This window comes from Nothobranchius furzeri, chromosome 2 (genome assembly GCF_043380555.1).
Source record: "Nothobranchius furzeri strain GRZ-AD chromosome 2, NfurGRZ-RIMD1, whole genome shotgun sequence".
Taxonomy (NCBI): domain Eukaryota; kingdom Metazoa; phylum Chordata; class Actinopteri; order Cyprinodontiformes; family Nothobranchiidae; genus Nothobranchius; species Nothobranchius furzeri.
The window spans coordinates 99,454,521-99,475,883 of record NC_091742.1 but is presented as its reverse complement, the minus strand read 5'-3'; the positions used below and the strand labels follow the sequence as shown (position 1 = coordinate 99,475,883).

The 21,363-nt window shown below is 45.2% G+C and overlaps 1 protein-coding gene across 5 annotated transcripts; it reads right to left on the bottom strand.

The window, feature by feature from the left end:
- Positions 1 to 4,418: 4,418 nt before the first annotated feature.
- On the bottom strand, positions 4,419 to 16,098 carry LOC107395163 (zinc finger and SCAN domain-containing protein 31). Of its 5 annotated transcripts, XM_054737604.2 has the most exons (6): positions 15,813 to 16,098; positions 15,554 to 15,716; positions 15,338 to 15,422; positions 14,717 to 15,172; positions 5,634 to 6,131; positions 4,419 to 4,904 (listed from the first exon to the last, which is right to left on the bottom strand). In XM_054737604.2, exons 3-6 carry the CDS (start codon positions 15,345 to 15,347, stop codon positions 4,756 to 4,758), a joined length of 1,113 nt encoding a protein of 370 aa, XP_054593579.2. In that variant the 5' UTR covers positions 15,348 to 15,422; positions 15,554 to 15,716; positions 15,813 to 16,098; the 3' UTR covers positions 4,419 to 4,755. The 5 variants fall into 5 exon arrangements, with proteins under 5 accessions (XP_054593579.2, XP_054593575.2, XP_070404748.1 ...); XM_054737600.2 differs by having other exon boundaries at positions 4,419 to 6,131; XM_070548647.1 differs by having other exon boundaries at positions 4,419 to 6,131; positions 15,820 to 16,098.
- Positions 16,099 to 21,363: the final 5,265 nt, after the last annotated feature.

Below are 21,363 nucleotides of genomic sequence, written 5' to 3'. Positions count from 1 at the left end.
TACTTGGAAACCCTAGTGAGTTATTGAGACAGTTCTGTGGTGTGTAATAGAGAAATAAGTTAGCATCAAAAAGGCAGAGAATGAAGGGTTTAATCTTAAGAACATTTGTGTTTATTTCTTTTTTTGTGACGGAGATTTATCGGCCTTTGTTAAAAGTTTTATATCGGTATCGGTCCCAAAACAAGCATATCGGTCGGGCCCTAGTTTGAATGTAACTTTATTACATCACACACACATAAAAATCTGCAGCTTATTTGTCCTCCCAATTAAAGCTGTGTTGCTTCCTTTTAGCACCCCCTACTGTTCGTTTGTAGAAGCGAAACTATCTCCTTACAGTGCGTTCGTCTTTTTAACACCATAAGCTAACAGCTGAAATGTCTCCAAGCATTCCTAAGTGTCTGCCGAAGTGATTCATCACTGAATTAAACAAATCGGCTGTGTTCGTGATCTAAAACATGCAGGACGTGCTGAAGCCAGACAGCAGCGTCAGGTATCTCAGCTCAGTTTTCTAAGTTCCAGCAGACCGGACCGGTGTTCTCACTATCCGTGCTTCCTCGTTGAATTATCCTACCACAGCGTGTTAGGACAGTTTCACTCTTGTTTACAGCATAGTGTGCTTATTATGCACGGTTTATCTTAAATAGGTGATAATACATAAAAATTCAGAACTGTAGTATAATGGTTCGCAAAAATATAGTGTTTGTGATTTATTTATGAAAAAGATCGTGTTTGTAAGTGCGTTACCGACACCTCTCTCTCCCTGGCTGCAGCTGAAGTGTGGCGGTCAGAAAGCCTCACACTGTTGCTCAACGTTCGACAAGCACATAGTAACGCACAACCTTCCGTCCCCAGTAACGGCGTTGCAACAGTGGGAAAAGTAATTAATTAGATTATTCCGTTACCTATAAAAGAACGCCGTTATACTTAAACGGCGTTACTCCCAACACTGCTCATCAGAAACATCGAGCTGGACCGGGACAAAATCTGAAGCCTTATCAGCTTTATTAAACCAAATCCCTCCACCAGAGAGAGCTATTTCTGGTTAAAGAAATATGTGGTGGAGTAGGCACATCATGGAACGGCTTAATGTTTGTGGGGAGCAACACGGAAGCAGCAGAACATGATTCACCATCAGTGACCAGGTAAGTGGTGGAAAACATGACAGGAGACATGGAGAAAAATGAATCCTGATATTTTTGGTCAAGGTCAGGCCTGACAGCCATCGTCGCATGAAGTGGGGAGATGGGCATGTCAATTTTGGAAAAATCTAAGTACAGGCAACACAGTTCTCATGAGAAGTTGGGATTCTGCCAAGTTTTCATTAAAGGGAATTGGCAGCGAGTAGTAGACTCCCATGGGGTCATGAGGGTCATTTTCCATGTAACAATCTTCTTCATCTATGCGAACAGCTTGCATCCCGTCCCCTATAGTAACGATGGAGATTCTTAGCTCAGACATAAGGTCTCTGCCCAGGAGATTGAGTGGGCATTTAGAGGCAATAACCAAAGGGATTCTTTTCCTCAAACCCGTTATGGGGTCCTCCACGAACACAGGTTTGGACAACTGGGTGCGAGTGGTAGCCCTGTCTGCAGATTTAACCAAAATGCTATTATTAGATTTGGGCAGCCTCACCCCAGATGAAACGACAGTTCTGCATGCCCCAATGTCACATAGAAACTCAACAGCTTGTCCCTGAACCGTAAGTCTAATGTAAGGTTTTTCTTTCAGCACACTGCGTAACTCCCAAGCACCGCAGCAGGCCACCACAGACGTGTCATCCTTCCTCTCATGGGCTGTGTTTAGTCATTGTAGAAAATCATTTCCTGGTTCCTGCCTGAAGCGAGTGTGGTCAGGCTGTCCTGCTGCTCGTTGTTGGCCGCGGAACCTGTTAGATCCGCCCCGTTACCTCGCCCTCTACTACGACCTCGTGAGTTTGAGGGACAGTCATGTGAAATACGGCCAGACCCGCCACAAACCCAGCAGGTGGGGCCATCCTTGTTATTTTGTGGCTGCCAATGTCCCTGGGCTCCTCGGCCATGCCTTTGGGGCTTAAAGCCTCCTCGAGCGTGTCCTTGTTGGTAATACACAGCATTTTCCTCCAACTGTTGTTGGTATCGGGCTCATCAGGTTTTTGTTTTATTGAGGCTAATTTGGTCAATTTAGAGGTTTTCTGAAAGTTTTGTTTAACAGAATTAGCTAAAAATTCAAATTGGGTCTTAAAATCTTCGTCTAACTGCTCATTAGCATCTCTGGAATAAGGGATCACTGCCCCATCAACAGTTCGGCCCGTAAATGTTCCTCGGGCCTTGTGCCAATGCTTTCCAAGGCTGGCCTGAGCTAATTGTCCCAGCTCATGGCCGTTCAGGCGGTAAGAGTGAACCACCTCCTTCATGTCTGCGACCCATTTATCAGGATCATAAGTATGGGGTGTAATTTGTTCCGCAACTTCTCTGACATCCTTAAGGGACCAGGGCCTGAACACATATTGAGGCACCTGGGGGTCATGTGCGGGACCTTGGACCATTGGACACACATCAATTTTATTTTGGGTTATCTTCCCCTGAGCTGGTCTCTGATTTTTCTTTAATCTGTTTACATGTCACGGCTCTAGTTTCCACTCCTGGTTCTGGTTTGGGATGCTTGATTTTCATTTTGCTTTTTGTAGAAATACTTTCAGGCATCTCAGGGGCATCGCCCTTTGGGGGCGGGGCTGAAGTGCCACCAATGCCATCGAGAGACGGATACGGCACTTGCGGTGGCTGAGACCCATCAGGAGGCGGTGGACCTGATAAGGAGGGGGCAGTGTGAGGGACAATTCGTCGCTCAATTTCTTCAGTACATAAACATCCTCTTCAGTGCTACTCTCACTGTCCTTTTTACGGTCTTTCTGTATCTGAATACCTGCTTTTCTTTTCTCTGTCTCTTCCATCCACAGTTTGGCCACACGCAGCTGTTCCTCCTTTTTCACCTTATTTTTTCCTGTTGCAGTTACAACTTTAGCCTCATACAGACGTACTCAATCATTCCATTGCTGTCCCTTCAGCTTGCCATCAACTCTGTACTTCTTATTCCATTTTTTCATATATTTCAAACTGTCGGGGAATCTATGATACATATATTTCGAATCTCCTTCCAACTGCGCAACTGATGTAATGTTACCCATTCAATACGATTCAATCACTGGGTTTTATTAACTGGTTTGGTGAAATGAGCGGGGAGAATACCACGTATTTCAAGAAAAATTATTATAAGAAGTAGAACCAGCGAGATGTTAGAAATAATAAGGAACGTAAATATGGAAATCATTAAAATGGTTTGTAGTTAAAAACTTGGGAATTAATTTATAATTAAACTTTTAGGTTTGGTAAATTTAAGACGGCGGTGATCGTAGAGTTACATTTTTTGTATCCCTGCGGTGCCTATTTAATGCACCTATGTTTTGAGCTCATACGCTTTCCTAATCTAATGACCGAGGAAAAAACCTATGAATCCGCACAGACAGTGCCCTTTCAGACCGTTCGTTAACACCGTCAGGTTTCAGGTTTGAATAAGGCATGCACAAGAATGATGTTCTGTGCCTATTTTTCCTTGTACCCACTTATTGTGTGGTTCATCCACTTTGTTTCTGCTGTTCTGTATTTTTACTACCGGGCCTGGCGTTCTTTATTTCCCAGGAGGTGGTTTTAGATTTTGCAAAATCTAATCGTTACAACCTTGTCCACCCTTCGCTTTATTTCATTCTATTTCATAGCGTTATTATACCGGACCAAAGGCTCAATACCCGACACTACATCAGCAGTTTAAAGCGTCCTTTAAACCTGAACAGCAGAATATACCCTCTGTCTTGAGTTTTTTGATGTTAAGGTGCAAATTAAAAATCAACTTACAAACTCCCCCCTGTGGGAGCGATTCAAACCGAGTCGATCGCACGGGAGTCGTCGGAAGAAGGTGTCCGGCGCAGCTGAGACAGCTGGCTAGTGGAGCAATTTAGCCACCTGGACTTCTCGTGGGACGACGCCTTGCAGCCCTCCGACGAAGACCTTCCGCACCGGTGCTCCGTGCGTCGGGTCACGGCACCAGAAAATGATGGGTTATTTTGGCAGCACAGGTTACCTAGAGTAAATCACAAACACAGGTGAGAGCTGAAATGTGTCTTTTATCTCTGCAGAGATAAAATGCGAAAACCAAGAACGAACTGACCCAGCTTGGAGTTCAACAGATCTCAAAGAGTAGACCCCCTCTGAGTCTCTTTTATTCAGTACAAAGCACATTCCTTAGTTACCATAAAAAGAGATATACGACTCTTATCTGTAGCACATCTGGTCTCACTCCCATCCATGTGTGTCCAGCAGTCTACAGGAAAAGGAGCTGACAAGCAAATCTAAAACCCGCCTCAGGAGGACATCCTGACCTTCGCCTGAGTCACACACACACACACACACACACACACACACACACACACACACACACACACACACACACACACACACACACACACACACACACACACACACACACACACAGCAGAATATAAAAATGTGTATCCACTTAAAAGCTGTATTACAATTATTCTCTAACACCTACTTTAAACTTGTTAAGTTCTGATTTGCCAAAATTTGTAAACAAGTTTCATGAAACAAATTCACTTCCTCAATTCTTGAGTTCCTGCCAGCGACACGGTTCCGCCAGCCTGTATTAGCGCATAAAGAATCATCCTTCAAAGTCAAACTTTCTTCGCAAATTTGCAAAGGTCCATCAGAGAAACAACTTCATCTGACTGCCAGCAGACCCGGGAAATCTTATGGACAGAGGCAAGAATTCAAAGGAAGCTATTGCCTTTGACATTCCAGAAGTCCTTTCTTCTGGGCAGCCTGGCCGAGATGACTTCACCTCCACCGGATCACCTACAACTCCCATCACATTGTATGACCCATCATTAGTCGTAGAAATATAATATTAAATAGATTTTTATAAACTATATGACTCTGACTCAAATGATTGTGTCTTTTTTTCCCCTGATCTACCCAAAGGATCTAGTTTCCTTTTAAATCAAATATTAAAGGATCAATAATATTGATAATTCTTATTTATATGGAATATACCTTATTGGTCAGTCATTAAAAATGACCACTTCCATCATGTTACAGCTGTATCATGTTTTGAGTCAGGTTACATTTGTGAGGAAAAAACACTAAACATGTTTTATGAATAAAACATCAAACGTACATTTTCACATGAGAATGTAAAGAACATGTTTGGCTAACCCTACAGATCAAGCACGGAAGAGACTTTTCACCTGTGGTGAATTTTCATGTGTCTAGTCAAGTGATTGCTCCTAGAAAAACACTTGCCACAAGTTTTACATGGATATGGTTTCTCACCTGTGTGAGTCCTCATGTGTCTAGTCAAATCATTACTCTGAGAGAAACATTTGCCACAACATTTACATCTAAATGACTTCTCACCTGTATGAGTTTTCATGTGTGTTCTCAAGTTACTATTCTGGGAGAAATGTTTATAGCAAGTTCCACACCTAAATGGTTTCTCTCCTGTATGAATTCTCATGTGTTTAGTCAAGTTACTACTGTTAGTGAAACATTTACCACAACTTTCACATATAAATGGCTTCTCACCTGTGTGATTTCTCATGTGATCAGTTAAAACATACTTGCGAGTGAAAGATTTCCCACAGAAAAGACATGAAAATAGTCTCTCGTCTCTGTGAGCCCTCTTTTGCCTTTTTAGTTTCTGACTGTCTCTGTGATCTTTGGTTTGTCGACGTCTTTTATTTTGTCTCAGTTCTTCATTGCTGTTTGGTTCTGAGTTTTCATTCCTGCATCCATCCTGAACTTGGTTCTCAGCTTCAGTAGAACTCTGACACAAGGGTTGGTTCCTGTTTGGCTCTGGTTCACAGCCATCTGTTTCTTCAGAAGGAGAAGTCACCATGAAGGAAACATTTTCCTGCTTCAGAATCAGCTGCCCTTTATGCTGATGGATACAGATTTCCTGCTGTTCCTCTTTGATCAGTGGAGGTTCTGGTTCCCTCTGGTCCAAACTGGAGGTGGTCTCCTGGTTAGAGAGCTGGTCGGTCAGAATGTTCTCCTTTTGCCAGACATCATGCTGTGGACGTTCTGTACAAGATAAAAGACAAGAAAATGTTGATTGAAGTAACAATTAAAGCCTTCAATCAACAAAACATTTGAATCATGATCCATTGCAGAAGATTTACAGTTAACTCATTATTAACTGCAAATTCATTACAAATGATAAAAGTAGTGTAGCGTTCCATTTTCGGTTCTTTTTAAAACACAGGAAAAGTTTTTCTTTACCTTGCTGACGTACGTTTCGTCAGCAAGGTAAAGAAAAAGACTCAATTGGTTTTACTCAAAGAATACATAGCTCCACCCACTCCTGCCATCATACATTAGACCTTGTGCTGACTTATGGCATAGAGTGTGAGGAAATAACGATCTTTCCACATAATTCAGTCCTCTCGGACCACTTTCTGATAACCTTTGAGTTTTTTATAAATGAGTTCTCGAGACATGAAAGTAAATTGCATTATAGTCGGTCTCAATCTGACAACGCAGTTGCATCTTTTAAATCGTAGAGTCTTTCATTTTGTCACAAAGGCAGAGGGTAATATTTTCAGTTCTAGCCCCTCACAAATTGATGCCTTAGTTCATCATGTTAATTCCTCTTTATGTGTGGCATTAGATAATGTTGCCCCTTTAAAAAAGAAGGTACGTAATTAGGGACAGGAAGTTGGCTCCCTGGTTTAATTCTCATTTACGAGCCTTAAAACAAAACTCTACGATGCACTTCAGTGCATCTTAGTTAAAATTTAAATATTCTGCCTAAAACGGGCAGTGTTGTGCCGTTGTCAGGTAAAAACTCTGCACTGTATTTTAATTTAAATCTGCCACCGCTATTGGCTAAGAGGTATGCTATGATGTAAACTGGTACATTATGATGTCACAATGCTGTCGTGAGCCTGTGTGTGTGTGTGTATTTGTTAGCAGCTCCACCTTCTCGGTCTGCCAGGCAACAGCATTTGTTGCATTTTTCAAACATGAAGTGAGAGTGGAGTTAGACTCTGGTAGGGGCTGACTTGCTCTTTAATAGAGCCATGCTGAGTGAGGTGGAGGAATCAGAAACTACAGAAACAGCTGGAGTTAGTGGACGTAAATTAGCAGGGTTAGATCCACGGTGTTTATAAAAACCACTTATGGAGGGAACAGGAGGAGAAACCACTGAGGAATGAGGATAAACCGACCTTAAAAAACTTGGATGGAGAAACCGTAATGCGGCCTGGCGGGAATGCGGAAGTGGCGTTCAAGTCGCCAAACAAAGGAAGAGACGCTAGAAGATCACGCCGATGTTTACTAGATAAACCACGCTTTAAGAGAAGTCTTGTTCTCACCTGGATTCCTGCTCATTTACCTCATTTCCTCCGATGTTTTCCCGGGACCGGATAAACATCGCTGAAGGCGCCCTGGTTGGAATCGTAATTTGGCTCCGGGCAGTTTGCCACTCAGATAAACAAACAGGGAGGTACATCCTCAGTGTATCTTGGGCGATCGTGAACGAACGGAAGGACAAAAGAGTCTGGCGATCATAGGAGATGGTAGCAGGGACATTACTGAAGAGGATCACAAGGTGGAAAAGAGGAGGATAGTAGAGAAAAGTTTGAAAAAGTGCCAGGTGACCGCGGCTAAGCGAAGCATAGGCGCCATCTTGTTACCGCCCAAAAGCGGATGTGATGGCTCCACAGACAGTTCTGTGAAAGAGCAGGAGTTGGTATATGTTAGATTTAGTCACGAATGTAAAATCAAGTCAACGTTTGTTGGCATCAAGTCAGTGGAGAAGGCAGACGCATCACACATAAGCAAAGCCATTAGTGACATCATGGATGGGGTGAGTGATGACTGGGGAAGCAAACTAGTCGCTATGGGAACAGATGGAGCAGCAGTAAAGACTGGAGCAAAAAATGGAGTCGTCAGCAAGTTGAAGGGTGGCCGGACCTACATCACTGGCATCCACTGCATGGCACACCGCCTCGAATTGAGCTTTTCTGATGCAATGCGCTCAAATGTGATGTTTCAGAAAGTGGAAGATCTGCTTTCTGGGCTATACACCTTCTATCACACCAGTCCACTCAACAGGGCAAACCTAATTAACAGGTTTCAGGTTCTTGGCCAAAAGCCATTGGTGCCCACCAGAATAGGTGGGACCCGTTGGGTATGACACCTGCTGTGTGCCCCGGACCACTTCCTGCGAGGATACCGAGGTCTTGTACAACACCTTGAGCAGGTATTAGCGAATTAATAATAATGTGTAATGGCCTAAAAAATTTGTTAGAATTACTAACATTTACCTTAATCTATAAAGAGCAGTTGTTGATTTATGTGTAATTATTCTTTAAATTAATTTTAGATTCAGTCTCCTGATGCTCAAAATATCCGGGGTGTCCAGCAGGCCAAGGCAAGAAAATACTACTCTACCATTAAGGAAGCTGTTATCGTCCAGTTTTGTGGCTTCCTGCACGACACCCACACCCATCTGAACAGCCTGTCCACCTGTCTGCAGAGATCTGTCATCACTATGGCAGAGGCCCATGGCACCTTGTGTTCAACACAAGTAGTACTGGAAAAATACAAAACCAGGTATGTTTAGTAAAGTATCTTTATAGTTCCTCCTTGAACCGTCACCTTATCGTGGTGGAGGAGTTTGAGTGCCTTAATGATCCAAGGAGCTATGTTGTCTGGGGCACTTTGTGCCCCTGGTAGGGTCTCCCATGACAAATTGGTCTTAGGTGAAGGGTGAGACAAAGAACGGTTCACAGGATCTTTCATGGATGTAAATTCAGAGAGTCGGAGTACCCGGCCCAGAGGGTTACCAGGGTCCCACCCTGGAGCCAGGCCTGGGGTTAGGGCCAAATATCAGTTCAGAGTACCCACCCTTTTTGGAGTACCTGGGACGATTGCTAGATGCTCCATCAGGGGACTCCATTGTCCTGCTGAGGGACTTCAGTGCTCACGTGGGCAATGACAGCTTGACCTGGAGGGGTGTGATGGGAGGAACGGCCCGCCTGATCTGAACTCGAGTGGTGTTTCGTTATTGGACTTCTGTGCAAGCCGCAGATTGGCCATAACAAACACCATGTTCGAACATAAGGATGCCCATCAGTACACTTGGTACCAGGGCAGCCTAGGTCGCAGATCAATGATAGAATTTGTAGTCGTATCATCTGACCTGCGGCCGTATGTTTTCAACACCCGAATGAAGAGAGGAGCGGAGCTGTCAGCTGATCACCACCTGGTGGTGAGTTGGATCAGATGGCAGGGGAAGATGCCACGTAGACCTGGCAGACCCAAACGCATAGTGAGGGTCTGCTGGGAACGCCTGGCAGAAGAACCTGTTAAGACGGTCTTCAACTCCCACCTCCGGAAGAGCTTTGACCGTGTCCCGAGAGCAGTGGGGGACATTCCGAGTGGGCCTTGTTCCACTCTGCGATTTTTGAGGCGGCTGTTGCTAACTGTGGTCGCAAGATGGCCAGTGCCAGTTGTGGTGGCAACCCCCGTACCCGCTGGTGGACACCAGAGGTTCGGGGAGCCGTCAGGCTGAAGAAGGAGGCCTACAGGGCGTGGCTGGTCTGTGGGTCTCCGGAGGCAGCAGACAGGTACTGGATAGCCAAGCGGGGTGCAGCAGTGGCAGTTGCCGAGGCAAAATCTCGGGCGTGGTAGGAGTTTGGTGAGACCATGGAGAAAGACTATCGATTGGCTCCAAAGAGGTTCTGGCAAACTGTCCGGCGCCCCAGGAGAGGAAGGCAGCAACTCGCTCACACTGTTTACAGTGGGGATGGGGAGCTGCTGACGTCAACTGGGGCTTTTGTCGGGCGGTGGAAGGAATACTTTGAGGAGCTCCTCAATCCCACCTATGCGCACTCCGAGGAGTAACCAGAGCCGGGGGACCTGGGAATGGACTGTCCAATCTCAGGGGCAGAAGTAGCTGAGGTAGTCAAACAACTACAGAGCGGCGGAGCCCCGGGGGCAGATGAGGCTCGTCCTGGGTATCTCAAGGCTATGGATGTTGTAGGGCTGTCATGTCTCTGCAACATTGTGTGGTCATCGGGGGCAGTTCGTGTGGAGTGGCAGACCGGGGTGGTGGTCCCCATCTTTAAGAAGGGTGACCTGAGGGTGTGCTCCAACTATAGGGGGATCACACTCCTCAGCCTCCCTGGAAAGGTCTACTCCAAGGTACTGGAGAGGAGGGTCCGATCGATAGTTGAATCTCAGATTGAGGAGGAGCAATGTGGTTTTCGTCCTGGCTGTGGAACTGTGGACCAGCTCTATACCCTTGCAAGGGTGATGGAGGGGGCATGGGAGTTTGCCCAGCCAATCCACATGTGTTTTGTGGATTTGGAGAAGGCTTATGACCGTGTCCTCAGGGGCAACCTGTGGGGGACGCTCCAGGAGTATGGGGTGGGTGGCTTTCTGTTAAGGGCCATTCAGTCCCATTACCAGAGGAGCGTGAGTTTGGTCCGCATAGCCGGTAGTAAGTCGGACCTGTTCCCGGTGAGGGTTGAACTCTGCCAGGGCTGCCCTTTGTCACCGGTTCTGTTCATTACCTTTATGGACAGAATTTCTAGGCACAGCCGTGGTGTGGAGCGTGTCGAGTTTGGTGGCAGGAGAATCTCGTCTCTGCTTTTTGCGGATGATGTGGTCCTCCTAGCTTCATCCAGCTCTGACCTTCAGCTCTTGCTGGGTAGGTTCGCGGCCAAGTGTGAATCGGCTGCGATGAGGATCAGCACCATCAAATCTGAGACCATGGTTCTCGACCGGAAAAGGGTGGCTTGCCAACTCCGGGTCGGGAGAGATGTCCTACCTCAAGTGGAGGAGGTTAAGTATCTCTGGGTCTTGTTCACAAGTGAGGGTAGGAGGGATCGGGAGATCGACAGGTGGATTGGTTCGGCATCTGCAGTGATGCAGACGCTGAGCCGATCTGTCGTGGTGAAGAGGGAGCTGAGCCAGAAAGCCAGGCTCTCCATTTACCGGTCGATCTACGTCCCAATCCTCACCTATGGTCATGAGCTTTGGGTAATGACGGAAAGAACAAGATTGCGGATACAAGCGGCCAAAATGAGTTTTTTCCATAGGGTGGCCGGGCTCAGCCTTAAGATAGGGTGAGGAGCTCGGACATTCGGGAGGGACTCGGAGTAGAACCGCTGCTCCTCCGGATCGAAAGGAGTCAGTTGAGGTGGTTTGGGCATCTGGTCAGGATGCCTCCTGGACACCTCCCTGGGGAGGTGTTTCGGGCATGTCCTGCCGGCAGGAGGCCCCCGGGTCGACCCAGGACAAGTTGGAGAGGTTACATCTTCAATCTGGTCCGGGAACGCCTTGGGGTCCTGCCAGAGGAGCTGGTGGGGAAGGCCGGGGAGAGGACGGTCTGGAGCTCCCTAGTTGGGATGCTGCCCCCGCGACCCGGACCCGGACAAGCGGAGGAAGACGACGATGACCTTTATAGTTATATTCTTTTTAAAGTTTCCACCAGAAAAGAGGAAGAAAGTGTGTTGCTGTTATTTATCAGACAGGGACCCATGATGAAAGCCACAGTTGCAGACTGCTATGAGGGACTAACACTAACAAAAGCAGGTGATAACAAGGCCCTCATCAGCTCACAGACAGAAGTGATCGACAGGCTAGTTGAGAAAATGACTCACAGGCTCCAGGAAGCCAGTGTAGGGATTCTGCATGCCACCAAGCTAGTCAGCTTCACCAACTGGCCACAGTCGGGAGATGAAGAAGCAGGTTGGTTTATCAGAGCTGTCCAGTCAGGATGTGAATAAAAACGGCATGCTAATTATTTTAATGCCTTCTTTTTACAACACTCTTCTAGATTTTGGTGATGCAGAACTGGAAACACTTGTGGACCACTTCAGGCCTGTCCTGGAGACCGCTGGTGTCCACGCTGAAAGCATTTCTGACCAGTGGACTGCCCTCAAGTCGCTCATGTCTCAAGAGCCTGGGTCGCTGCCGAAGACGTCATGGATCGCAGTAAACAGATGCTTTCAGCATTCCTGCCCTGATTCGCTGGAATTGATCGACCTGGAGCTGTCCCTCCCTCCCTCAACTGCTGAGTGTCAAAGAGGCTTTAGCACCATGAAGCAAGTTAAAAATGACTGGAGGTCCAAATGACCTTTTGCACATGACATCACTCCACTCATGGGACCACCATGTTCGCCATGATGGACGACAAAAAGGCCGTTTACACACGTTGAAACTCCGGTGAAGCTAGTCAAAACAAGCCCGTTTGCAGCCTTTTATCGCTTTTATTTAGTTGGTTTCACAGTAAAATGGTAACAACCTGCTACGTGGCTGGCTGCACTAACAGGCAAGGATGTAAAGTCCACTCGTTTTTACATTTTTTCAAATAACGTTGATCGATACCGACGATCGAGATGAACTGCAGTGGTCAATCAAACGGACTAGCAGCCCTCGGGTTTACAGCGAACGTGTTTTTACCGGGTAAGATAATGTTTATTTCATGACGAAGACGGGGACAGGGACAAATGTGATGCGTTCTTCTGATGGATGGATATGCCACCATGGAGGATGCGCGGTACCGTGAAATGCAAGATAATTAATTATAATATTGTTCCAATGTATGATTACGTGTGTTAAAATTACGTTATTTAGTATGAGCGTCGCTGTTAAGAGAGATCTTGTCTCATCCCGGTGTGAGAGCAGCAGCTGAACCCGGTAACACCTCCAGCAACAGAAGCTGGTAGGGATCCGGACTTTTGTTTAAATCAGCTTGGGTGTAAAGTAGTGTTGTCAAAAAATCGATACCTAGATATAAATCGATGCTAAAAAAGGTATCTAAATGAGATATTCCATCCCTGTGGTATTGATATTATGGACTATTATACACAGCCTTCTTCAAGTACACCGACACGCACGACAGCCAGATGCCGTAAAGCAGCCTCCGCCTCCCAGACAAACAGAAGAAGAAGACGCCGCATGGCGACTGTACATTGCAATTTCCCACGCGAGTTGTCTCTGATCCAAGTTTTGTCTGCCAAATAAATAAACAAAAACATAAACAGCGAATTTGGGAGGCGCTTCACAGCCCAACTTAATTAGCATACCAAGTCCAACACGTAGTTGTATGTTCACGCTTATGTGCTTAAAGGAAACTCCCGTTTATTGCAACCCGGACTTAATTTCTAGCATGCAGTACGTTTGTTTACTCACGCTGACAACTTTGGTGCTACTTGGATTCCCCGGGGTATTTAGATCCATCGGCGAATCGCCGTCAGTGTATATCCATGTAACGGGTGCGGACGGGCACCCATGGTGCAGCCTCGAAATAAGACATTATCTGCACCAAAACATCTTCATGTCGAAAGGTTTTGTTAGGAATCATTAACGTGATTCCCCTGTTCGTTTGGAGCGGGTCTGGGATTTCTAGGCGTGAACAGACTAGCCGCGGCTAATCTAACCGGTGCTTTTAATGACGTCACTGCCGTGCGCCAATCTGTTTTTATTAAGATTACCGGTAGATGTACCTTTGTTCTACTGTGGAGAAATTCGTTTTCTCCCTTTATTGACCAACAGAGTTGTTCAAAAGTACAGAACAAAACATGTGGCATTACATCTTATGACAAAAATGCACCTTAAACAGAGTTTAAGCAGCAAAACATCACTCTGCAAATAGTGTATGTATAGTGAGACAATTCATGATTTAAAGTGTTAACTTTCACCAGTTTTTGTATGCACCTTTTAAAAATGCTGATACTTGAAAGGTTTAAGCACTTTACACACTTAATTCTTAACATTTAATTTTTGCAATATAAATTGAGGAATGTTATTTTTTGAATAAACTTGTTCAATAAGTTGGTGTTTTTAAATAGTATCGAAATCGAGTATCGAGTTTTTTGTTCCAGTATCGAATCGAGTTTGAAATTTTAGTATCGTGACAACCCGAGTGTAAAGTGAAACGCCGTTTATAACATAAAGTTATAAATCCAGTCGGGTGAACTTGGGCAGAGTAGGCGGCTTGTTTACATCGGTGAACAGCTGCAGAGAGAGCTTAAGCTAACGTTCGTAAGCTAGTAAATAACACTTAACTTTTGTAAACATCGCTCTCTATGAGCCCCGTCTAGGTGCGCTGCTTCTTCTGATAACTGAACATGGGCCTAAAGAAGATTTTCAGGCTCTACTTCTCCCTTTGTTTAGTACTCGTGTCGCTCACTGTTTACATGCTTTAGCCGTTCAGCATGGCGGACCCACGTGACTAGGTGACGTCGGTGCAAAGGGTCAACATGAGACCTGACACACTTTCAGATGTTCTCACGGTGCAGCTGCGTTCTCCACAGATCAAGGACTATGACCCAAATGAGGCTGTAATGGTCTGGCACGAAGACGGTGTCAGAAGCAGGAGGCCAGACTTCATGGAGTCGGACTAGATTTCAGTAAGAGTTCATAAAATCATCTAAAATTAAATAACTAGTAAAATGACAAGAGAGTTGTTTTTCTTATTAACTGATGCTTTAATTATTTTGTCGCTCCTCTCTGTTTGGAATCAACATCACATATGATAGGATCACATGCTCTAGGTAGACCTACACCATCGTGATCTTCTACCAGCCAACTCAGCCGGTGAGTCAAGAATGTAATTTCAGGCCAGCTAAAGGATGTGTTGACAGTCTTACCATCTGACTCAGAAGACCTTCTCTCATTCCAGTCATCGTCTCCAGTTTCAGACCCAGCGTGTGACAGCTCAGAGCCTACACTCATATCATCATCCTCTTCATCATCTCCACTGACTTCAGCCTCTGAAGGACCAAGTGTCTGCTCATGAGGGTTCAGATCTGGGTTCCTGCTAGTTCCTGCTCCTCCACCAGCTGAGCTGCAGGCTGGAACATCTCTGTCTTCTAGTTGCTGCTGATGAAGCTGTGAGATCAGAGGTTTCTCTTCATCATCCTCACTCTTTATAGTAACTACAGTGACTGGAAACCTGGCAGCATCAGTCTCCTCCTTCAGATGGAGCTGCTCTCCCTCCAGACTGGTCCAGAGTTCCTCCTGTTCCTCCTTCATGTGGAGGTGTTCTGGGTCCTGCTGGTCCTCACCAGGAGCTTCTTCTTTAACCAGCACCAGCTGTTGAACATCTGTAGGAAACACAGAAGCACATGAAATATTAATTTCACACATAAAACAGTTGTAAAGACAAACAAACAGGTCATGGCTGAAGGTGAGAACCAACATCAGTCGAACCACACACACACACACACGCACGCACACACACACACACACACACACACACACACCAGTACCTGTGTCCATGCTGATGAAGCAGTCCCAGCTGATGGATGATCCTGAAGTGGTAGCAGGTTTTCTTTAGCCGTGTTTAGCTAACAGCTGCAATAGAAACAAAGCAGGAGAGCTGATTAAGATGCTGCTTCAGAACAACGCAGGAGATTAAAGATCCAACGCTTTGGTTCTGATCAGCTGAGGACACATCCAGTCTGGAAAAGAGGACCTTTGCTCACCAGAGTTCACGGAGTAGAGCTAACCGCTTTTTCCTCCAGAGTCACATTCAGATTCGGGCCTTTTCCGTCGGAGAGTGTGAGCAGGATGGATGAGAGAGCGAGCAGCGATCCTGCATCATGACCAACTCAGATGAGCGAGTCTGATAGAGGGAACCTCTTCAATCTGATGAAAGCAGCAAAACGAGCGCGTTTCTCAGAGAGGCCAAAGGAACAGCAGCAGACCCAGAGGGCAGGAAGTCTAGAGAAAAGCTTTTCTCACCCATCACCTGCTTCTGGAGCTCCGATTGTCACGAAGACCGCAGAATAGCTTCTCTGCTTCTGGAAAGAACTCCACCAAGTTGTTGAGGAGGAGAAGAAAGTTTCCACAGCCTGGTGAGAAGATTTCTGCTGCAGCAGCAGTTAGTCGCTTTAGCTGATCAACTCTCCCAGAGACTGAAGTGAAGACATTTTTACTGCAGAGCCTCAAATCTTCTCCTCACACACCACAACAACAACAAGCTAGCTCTGCTAGCAGCTTCCGGTTTCTGCTGCTTCCGGTGGTCTGTGACCAGCGTAAAGGTGCACTAGCGCCACCTGCTGGATTCTCCACCGACGGATCCTGCTAGGCAGAAGAACCATGGTGGTTAGAATACATGTTCCACATATTATCACATATAATCTGCAAGGCAACTTTACTTGTATAGCACCTTAGAATGGTATTCAACAACCATTACCGGTTCCCGGAGAACTATAAATAGGTTTTCAAAAGGTATTTAAAACCAGAGGGTAAAGAGGCCGACCTAACGCTCAAAGGCAGCTCATTCCAGTGTTTAGGCCTAGGGACTGCTACAGAGAAGCCCCGTCACCTCTGAGCTTACTTCTGGTCTTTGGGACTTCCAGGAGCATCCTATCAGCCAACCTCAGAGACTGTGCAGGGTAGTAAAAAACCAGTAGTTCAGAGAGGTAATCTGATCAATCAATCAATCAATCAGATTTGATTTATAAAGCACTTTTCAAGCAAAGTGCTTTACAGAATTAAAATGACCCCAAATTCCCATAACCGTTTGAAAACATTAACAGACACACACACACACACACACACACACACACACACACACACACACACACACACACCAGTAAAAATTTATATTCGGTTGAGTCCAGATCAATTCAATTCAGTTCAATAATACTTTATTAATCCCAGAGGGAAAGTGATTGCTGTAGTAGCTCAGAATAATAATAATAATAATAATCAAGTCATCAAAGAGTTGTTGTATATTACAACGGCTGTTGGCAGGAAGGATCTCCAGTAGCGGTCAGTGTTGCAGCCAAACTGAAGAAGCCTCTGACTGAAGACACTCTTCCGTTGTTGGACAGTCTTGTGAAGAGAATGCTCAGGGTTGTCCATCATGTTCTTGATTCTCTGGAGAATCCTTCTTTATATCATCTCCTCCAGCGGTTCCACAGTCGTCCCCAGAACAGAACCAGCCTTTGTTATTAGGCTGTTGAGCCTTTTCAGGTCCCTGCTTCTGATGCTGCTATCCCAACAGACGATGGCTGAAGAGATTACTCTCTCGATTAATAGGACCATCTACATCGCGTTGCGGTGATTACGCAAATTGAACATCTATCTGAGTGGCAGGGATGCCTGGAGGAAGAGCTGCAGGACGAGGAAAAGACATGGCTCAAGACGACCCGGAGGAGATCATATATGTGTGTGTATATATATATATCCATACTGGGACTGGAAAGCCGACACAAAAGCTATGCAAAAGCAGTGACGAATCATGACTCAGCAGAAGATGCCTGGCACCTGCCTCCTTGCGACCACAGCTAGCAACAGCCGCCTCAACAATCGCAGAGTGGAACAAGGCCCCATCGAAGTCAATGTCCCCCACTGCTCTCGGGACGCGGTCAAAGCTCTGCCGGAGGTGGGAGTTGAAGACCGTCTTGACAGGTTCTTCTGCCAGGCGTTTCCAGCAGACCCTCACTATGTGTTTGGGTCTGCCAGGTCTCCGCGGCATCTTCCCCTGCCGTCTGATCCAACTCACCACCAGGTGGTTATCAGTTGAAAACTCTGCTCCTCTCTTCCCTCGGGTGTTCAAAACATACGGCCGCAGGTCAGATGATACGACTACAAAGTCTATCATCGACCTGTGACCTAGGCTGCCCTGGTACCAAGTGTACCGATGGGCATCCTTATGTTCGAACATGGTGTTCGTTATGGCCAAACTGCGACTTGCACAGAAGTCCAATAACGAAACACCGCTCGAGTTCAGATCAGGTGGGCTGTTCCTCCCAATCACACCCTTCCAGGTCATGCTGTCATTGCCCACGTGAGCATTGAAGTCCCCCAGCAGGACAATGGAGTCCCCTGATGGAGCACTATCTAGCACTCGTCCCAGGGACCCCAAAACGGGTGGGTACTCTGAACTGATATATGGCCCATAAGCACAAACAACAGTCAGGACCCGTTCCCTGACCCGAAGGCGCAGGGACGCTACCCTCTCGTCCCCCAGGGTAAACCCCAACACACAGGCAGAGAAACAAGTCATTTTAACATTTAATCAACAATCAGACATCTCTGTAATTCCTACTTTATATAGCAATAATCTAATTTATCCTATTTCTAATTGTATTATTATTAAAACTTGCAAATGAAGACATCAAAAGCTGTGTTGTTACTATAGAAAATATTTATTTGGATATCCATAATAACAACTGCACTAGTAGGAATTAAGTTTGAGATAGCCTACCATAAATTCTCTAATACAGGCCTTCATTTACTCAAGCACATCCTGGTTCAGGCCTTTATGGAAAGGAGGCCAGATTTAGAGGCAGGACTCAAGTTCAATTTGAGCTAAATAAACTACCAGTAGAAAGAATAAAAACAAGATTTTGTCTCTATTTGAACCTATAAAACACTAGGTTCGTTTATTGAAAATGTACAGGTAACGTACGTACGTAAGCATATAGAACATTTACAACAAATACCGTTGTTTCAGGCTAAATCCCAGTATGGTAATAAATGTAGCAAACATGCCGATAGTGCATTATAAACAATTAGGTCATAGATTCACAACAAAAAGCATCAGACACCTTACCGCTCCAAAGTTTAACCGTTCGTGTCTCGTTTGGTTTGAAGTAAAAAAATAAAATGTAATGACCCGCACTTGTATAGCACCTCTCAGAGTAAGGACGCCAAAGCGCTTTACACTACAGTGTATCATTCATCAATTCACACACACACATTCACACACTGATGGTGATGAGCTACTGTGTAGCCACAGCTGCCCTGGGGCGCACTGACTGAGGCGAGGCTGCCGAGCCCTGGCGTGTTTACCTGCTGTTTTTGTAGCTGCGTTTCTAAGCTGTTCAATAAAACGCCATAAAAAACATTTAGTAAACCCTTACCTGTGGTGAAGTCATCACTGCTAACTGTAGCATTTTCTGTTTCTGTCTCATCTTGCAGCCGGAGATTATGATCCACTATTACGTCTTTGTTAAGTTTAAGTAAGTCCTTTGTGGCGCACTTCTTTCGGAACACAAAAAAAAAAATTGCTTGTTTTTGTCCCAATCGCATGGAATTTGGGCATTTTACACACAGTCAACGTAGTAAATAAAGCCTGGTGCACCGGAGTCGCACCCACAGTTTTGAGAAGTCAAGTGGTCACACAGCATGCACCGCTGAGCGCTTCTTGGAAAGTTGCGCGATAGTTTGTGAGACTAATTCATTAACTGTGAGTAAGTACGCTATTTTTTAAAAATATTTTAAGAGTACTTTAAAGTTATTAAACTGCAGCTGGGTTTGTGCTGTAAAGCCGGACACTATTAGAGACCAGCCTTCATTTACCCCCGCTGACATAGAGACCAGCTAATGTAGGAGACCTGGCCGGTAATGGAGCACAGGCCAATATTAGAGGATTTACGGTATCTCAGAATCACCAAAGGCCTAAAGTGGCCTTTTTAAAATTTATTAGGCCAACTGGATATGTATTCCAGATATTTATACTTCAAATAGAAATGATCATGCCAGATATCCATTAGAACATTCTTGACGGAGGGAATTTTTTAGATATCTGAAATGTTCTTTCTAGAAAACTCTCTCTTCATAGATATTGTACAACGTAACTGTGTTACAGAACATAAAAGTAACGTCACAGTTGCTTTACTAGGTAGCTAATTACTTTTACAATGTGGTAACTGAGATACTAACTCAATTACTTTCTGGAAAAAGTAATACGTAACTATAACTAATTACTTTTTAAACGTAAGATGCCCAACACTGGCTGTGACTAGCCCATCACATTGACAAAGTGCTGTGATTGGCTAGCCGTCAGACTTGCCGGAGCTGCGGAGGTTCCTTTTGTTTCAGTAACTGATGGTCTGGATTCCAAGGTTAGAGAAGTTGCTGCTTGCTAATTTTGCCATAACACTTTTAAAACCTGGATGTCTAAAATATAACCACAACAGATCCTGGGTCAGTCAGGAGCACGACAAAAACGCATTCTTAATAATCATGTGATCATGTTGTTTGAAATCACAATTTTGATCAGAAAACAATAGATTGTTCATCCCTAGTGGACTCTCATGTGAATGTTTAAGGTTGTCTTTGATTTGAATGTTTGATTACAGAGCTCACAGGCAAAAGGTTTCTGTCCGGTGTGGACTTTTACGTGAGCATTTAAAGTTGCCTTTCTGCTAAATTGTTGTCCACATAGCTCACAAGCAAAAGGCTTCTTTCCTGTGTGGGTTCTTGTGTGTCTGTTTAAAGTTGACTTTTGGGCAAATCTTTGATTACAGAGCTCACAAGCAAAAGGCTTCTGTCCTGTGTGGACTCTCACATGAGCTGTTAAGTCTGTCTTTCGGCTAAATCTTTTTCCACAAAAATCACAAGCAAAAGGCTTCTGCCCTGTGTGGACTCCCATGTGACTGTTTAAATCGGTCTTTCGGCTAAATCTTTTTCCACAGAATTCACAAGCAAAAAGCTTCTGTCCTGTGTGGACTCTTATGTGTCTGTTTAAAGTTGACTTTCGACTAAATCTTTTTCCACAGACCTCACAAACAAAAGGCTTATGTCCTGTGTGGACTCTATCGTGAGCGTTTAAAGTTGTCTTTCGGCTAAATCTTTGTCCACAGACCTCACAAACAAAAGGCTTCTGTCCTGTGTGGGCTCTCATGTGACTGTTTAAATTTGACTTTCGGCTAAATATTTTTCCACAGTCATCACAACTAAACGACTTTTGTCCTTTCTGGACATTCCTGCAAGAGTCTGCATGTTGCTTCACTCTAACACATTTCTTTTTAACCAAACAGCCTGAAGACCTTATTACTGAATGACCGGTCACCCTCACGTGTTTCTGGAGGGACCACTTGTTGATAAACTGTTTACCACACTCAGGGCAGCTAAAGGATGCTTTGACAGTCTTACGATCCGACTGAGAAGACCTGCTTTCATTCCAGTCATTGTCTTCATCTCCAGTTTTAGACCCAGAGTCTGACAGCTCAGAGTCTAGATTCACATCATCATCCTCTTCATCATCTCCACTAACTTCAGTATCTGAAGAATCAGATGTTTGTTCATCAACGTTCAGACCTGGGTTCCTGCTAGTTTCTGCTGTCATCTGGTCAGCTGATCTGCTGGTTTGAACATCTCGGCCTTCTAGTTGCTGCTGATGAAGCTGTGAGATCAGAGGCTTCTCTTCATCATCCTCACTCTTTATAGAAACTACAGTGAATGGAAACCTGGCAGCATCAGTCTCCTCCTTCAAATGGAGCTGCTCTCCCTCCAGACTGGTCCAGAGTTCCTCCTGTTCCTCTTTTATGTGGAG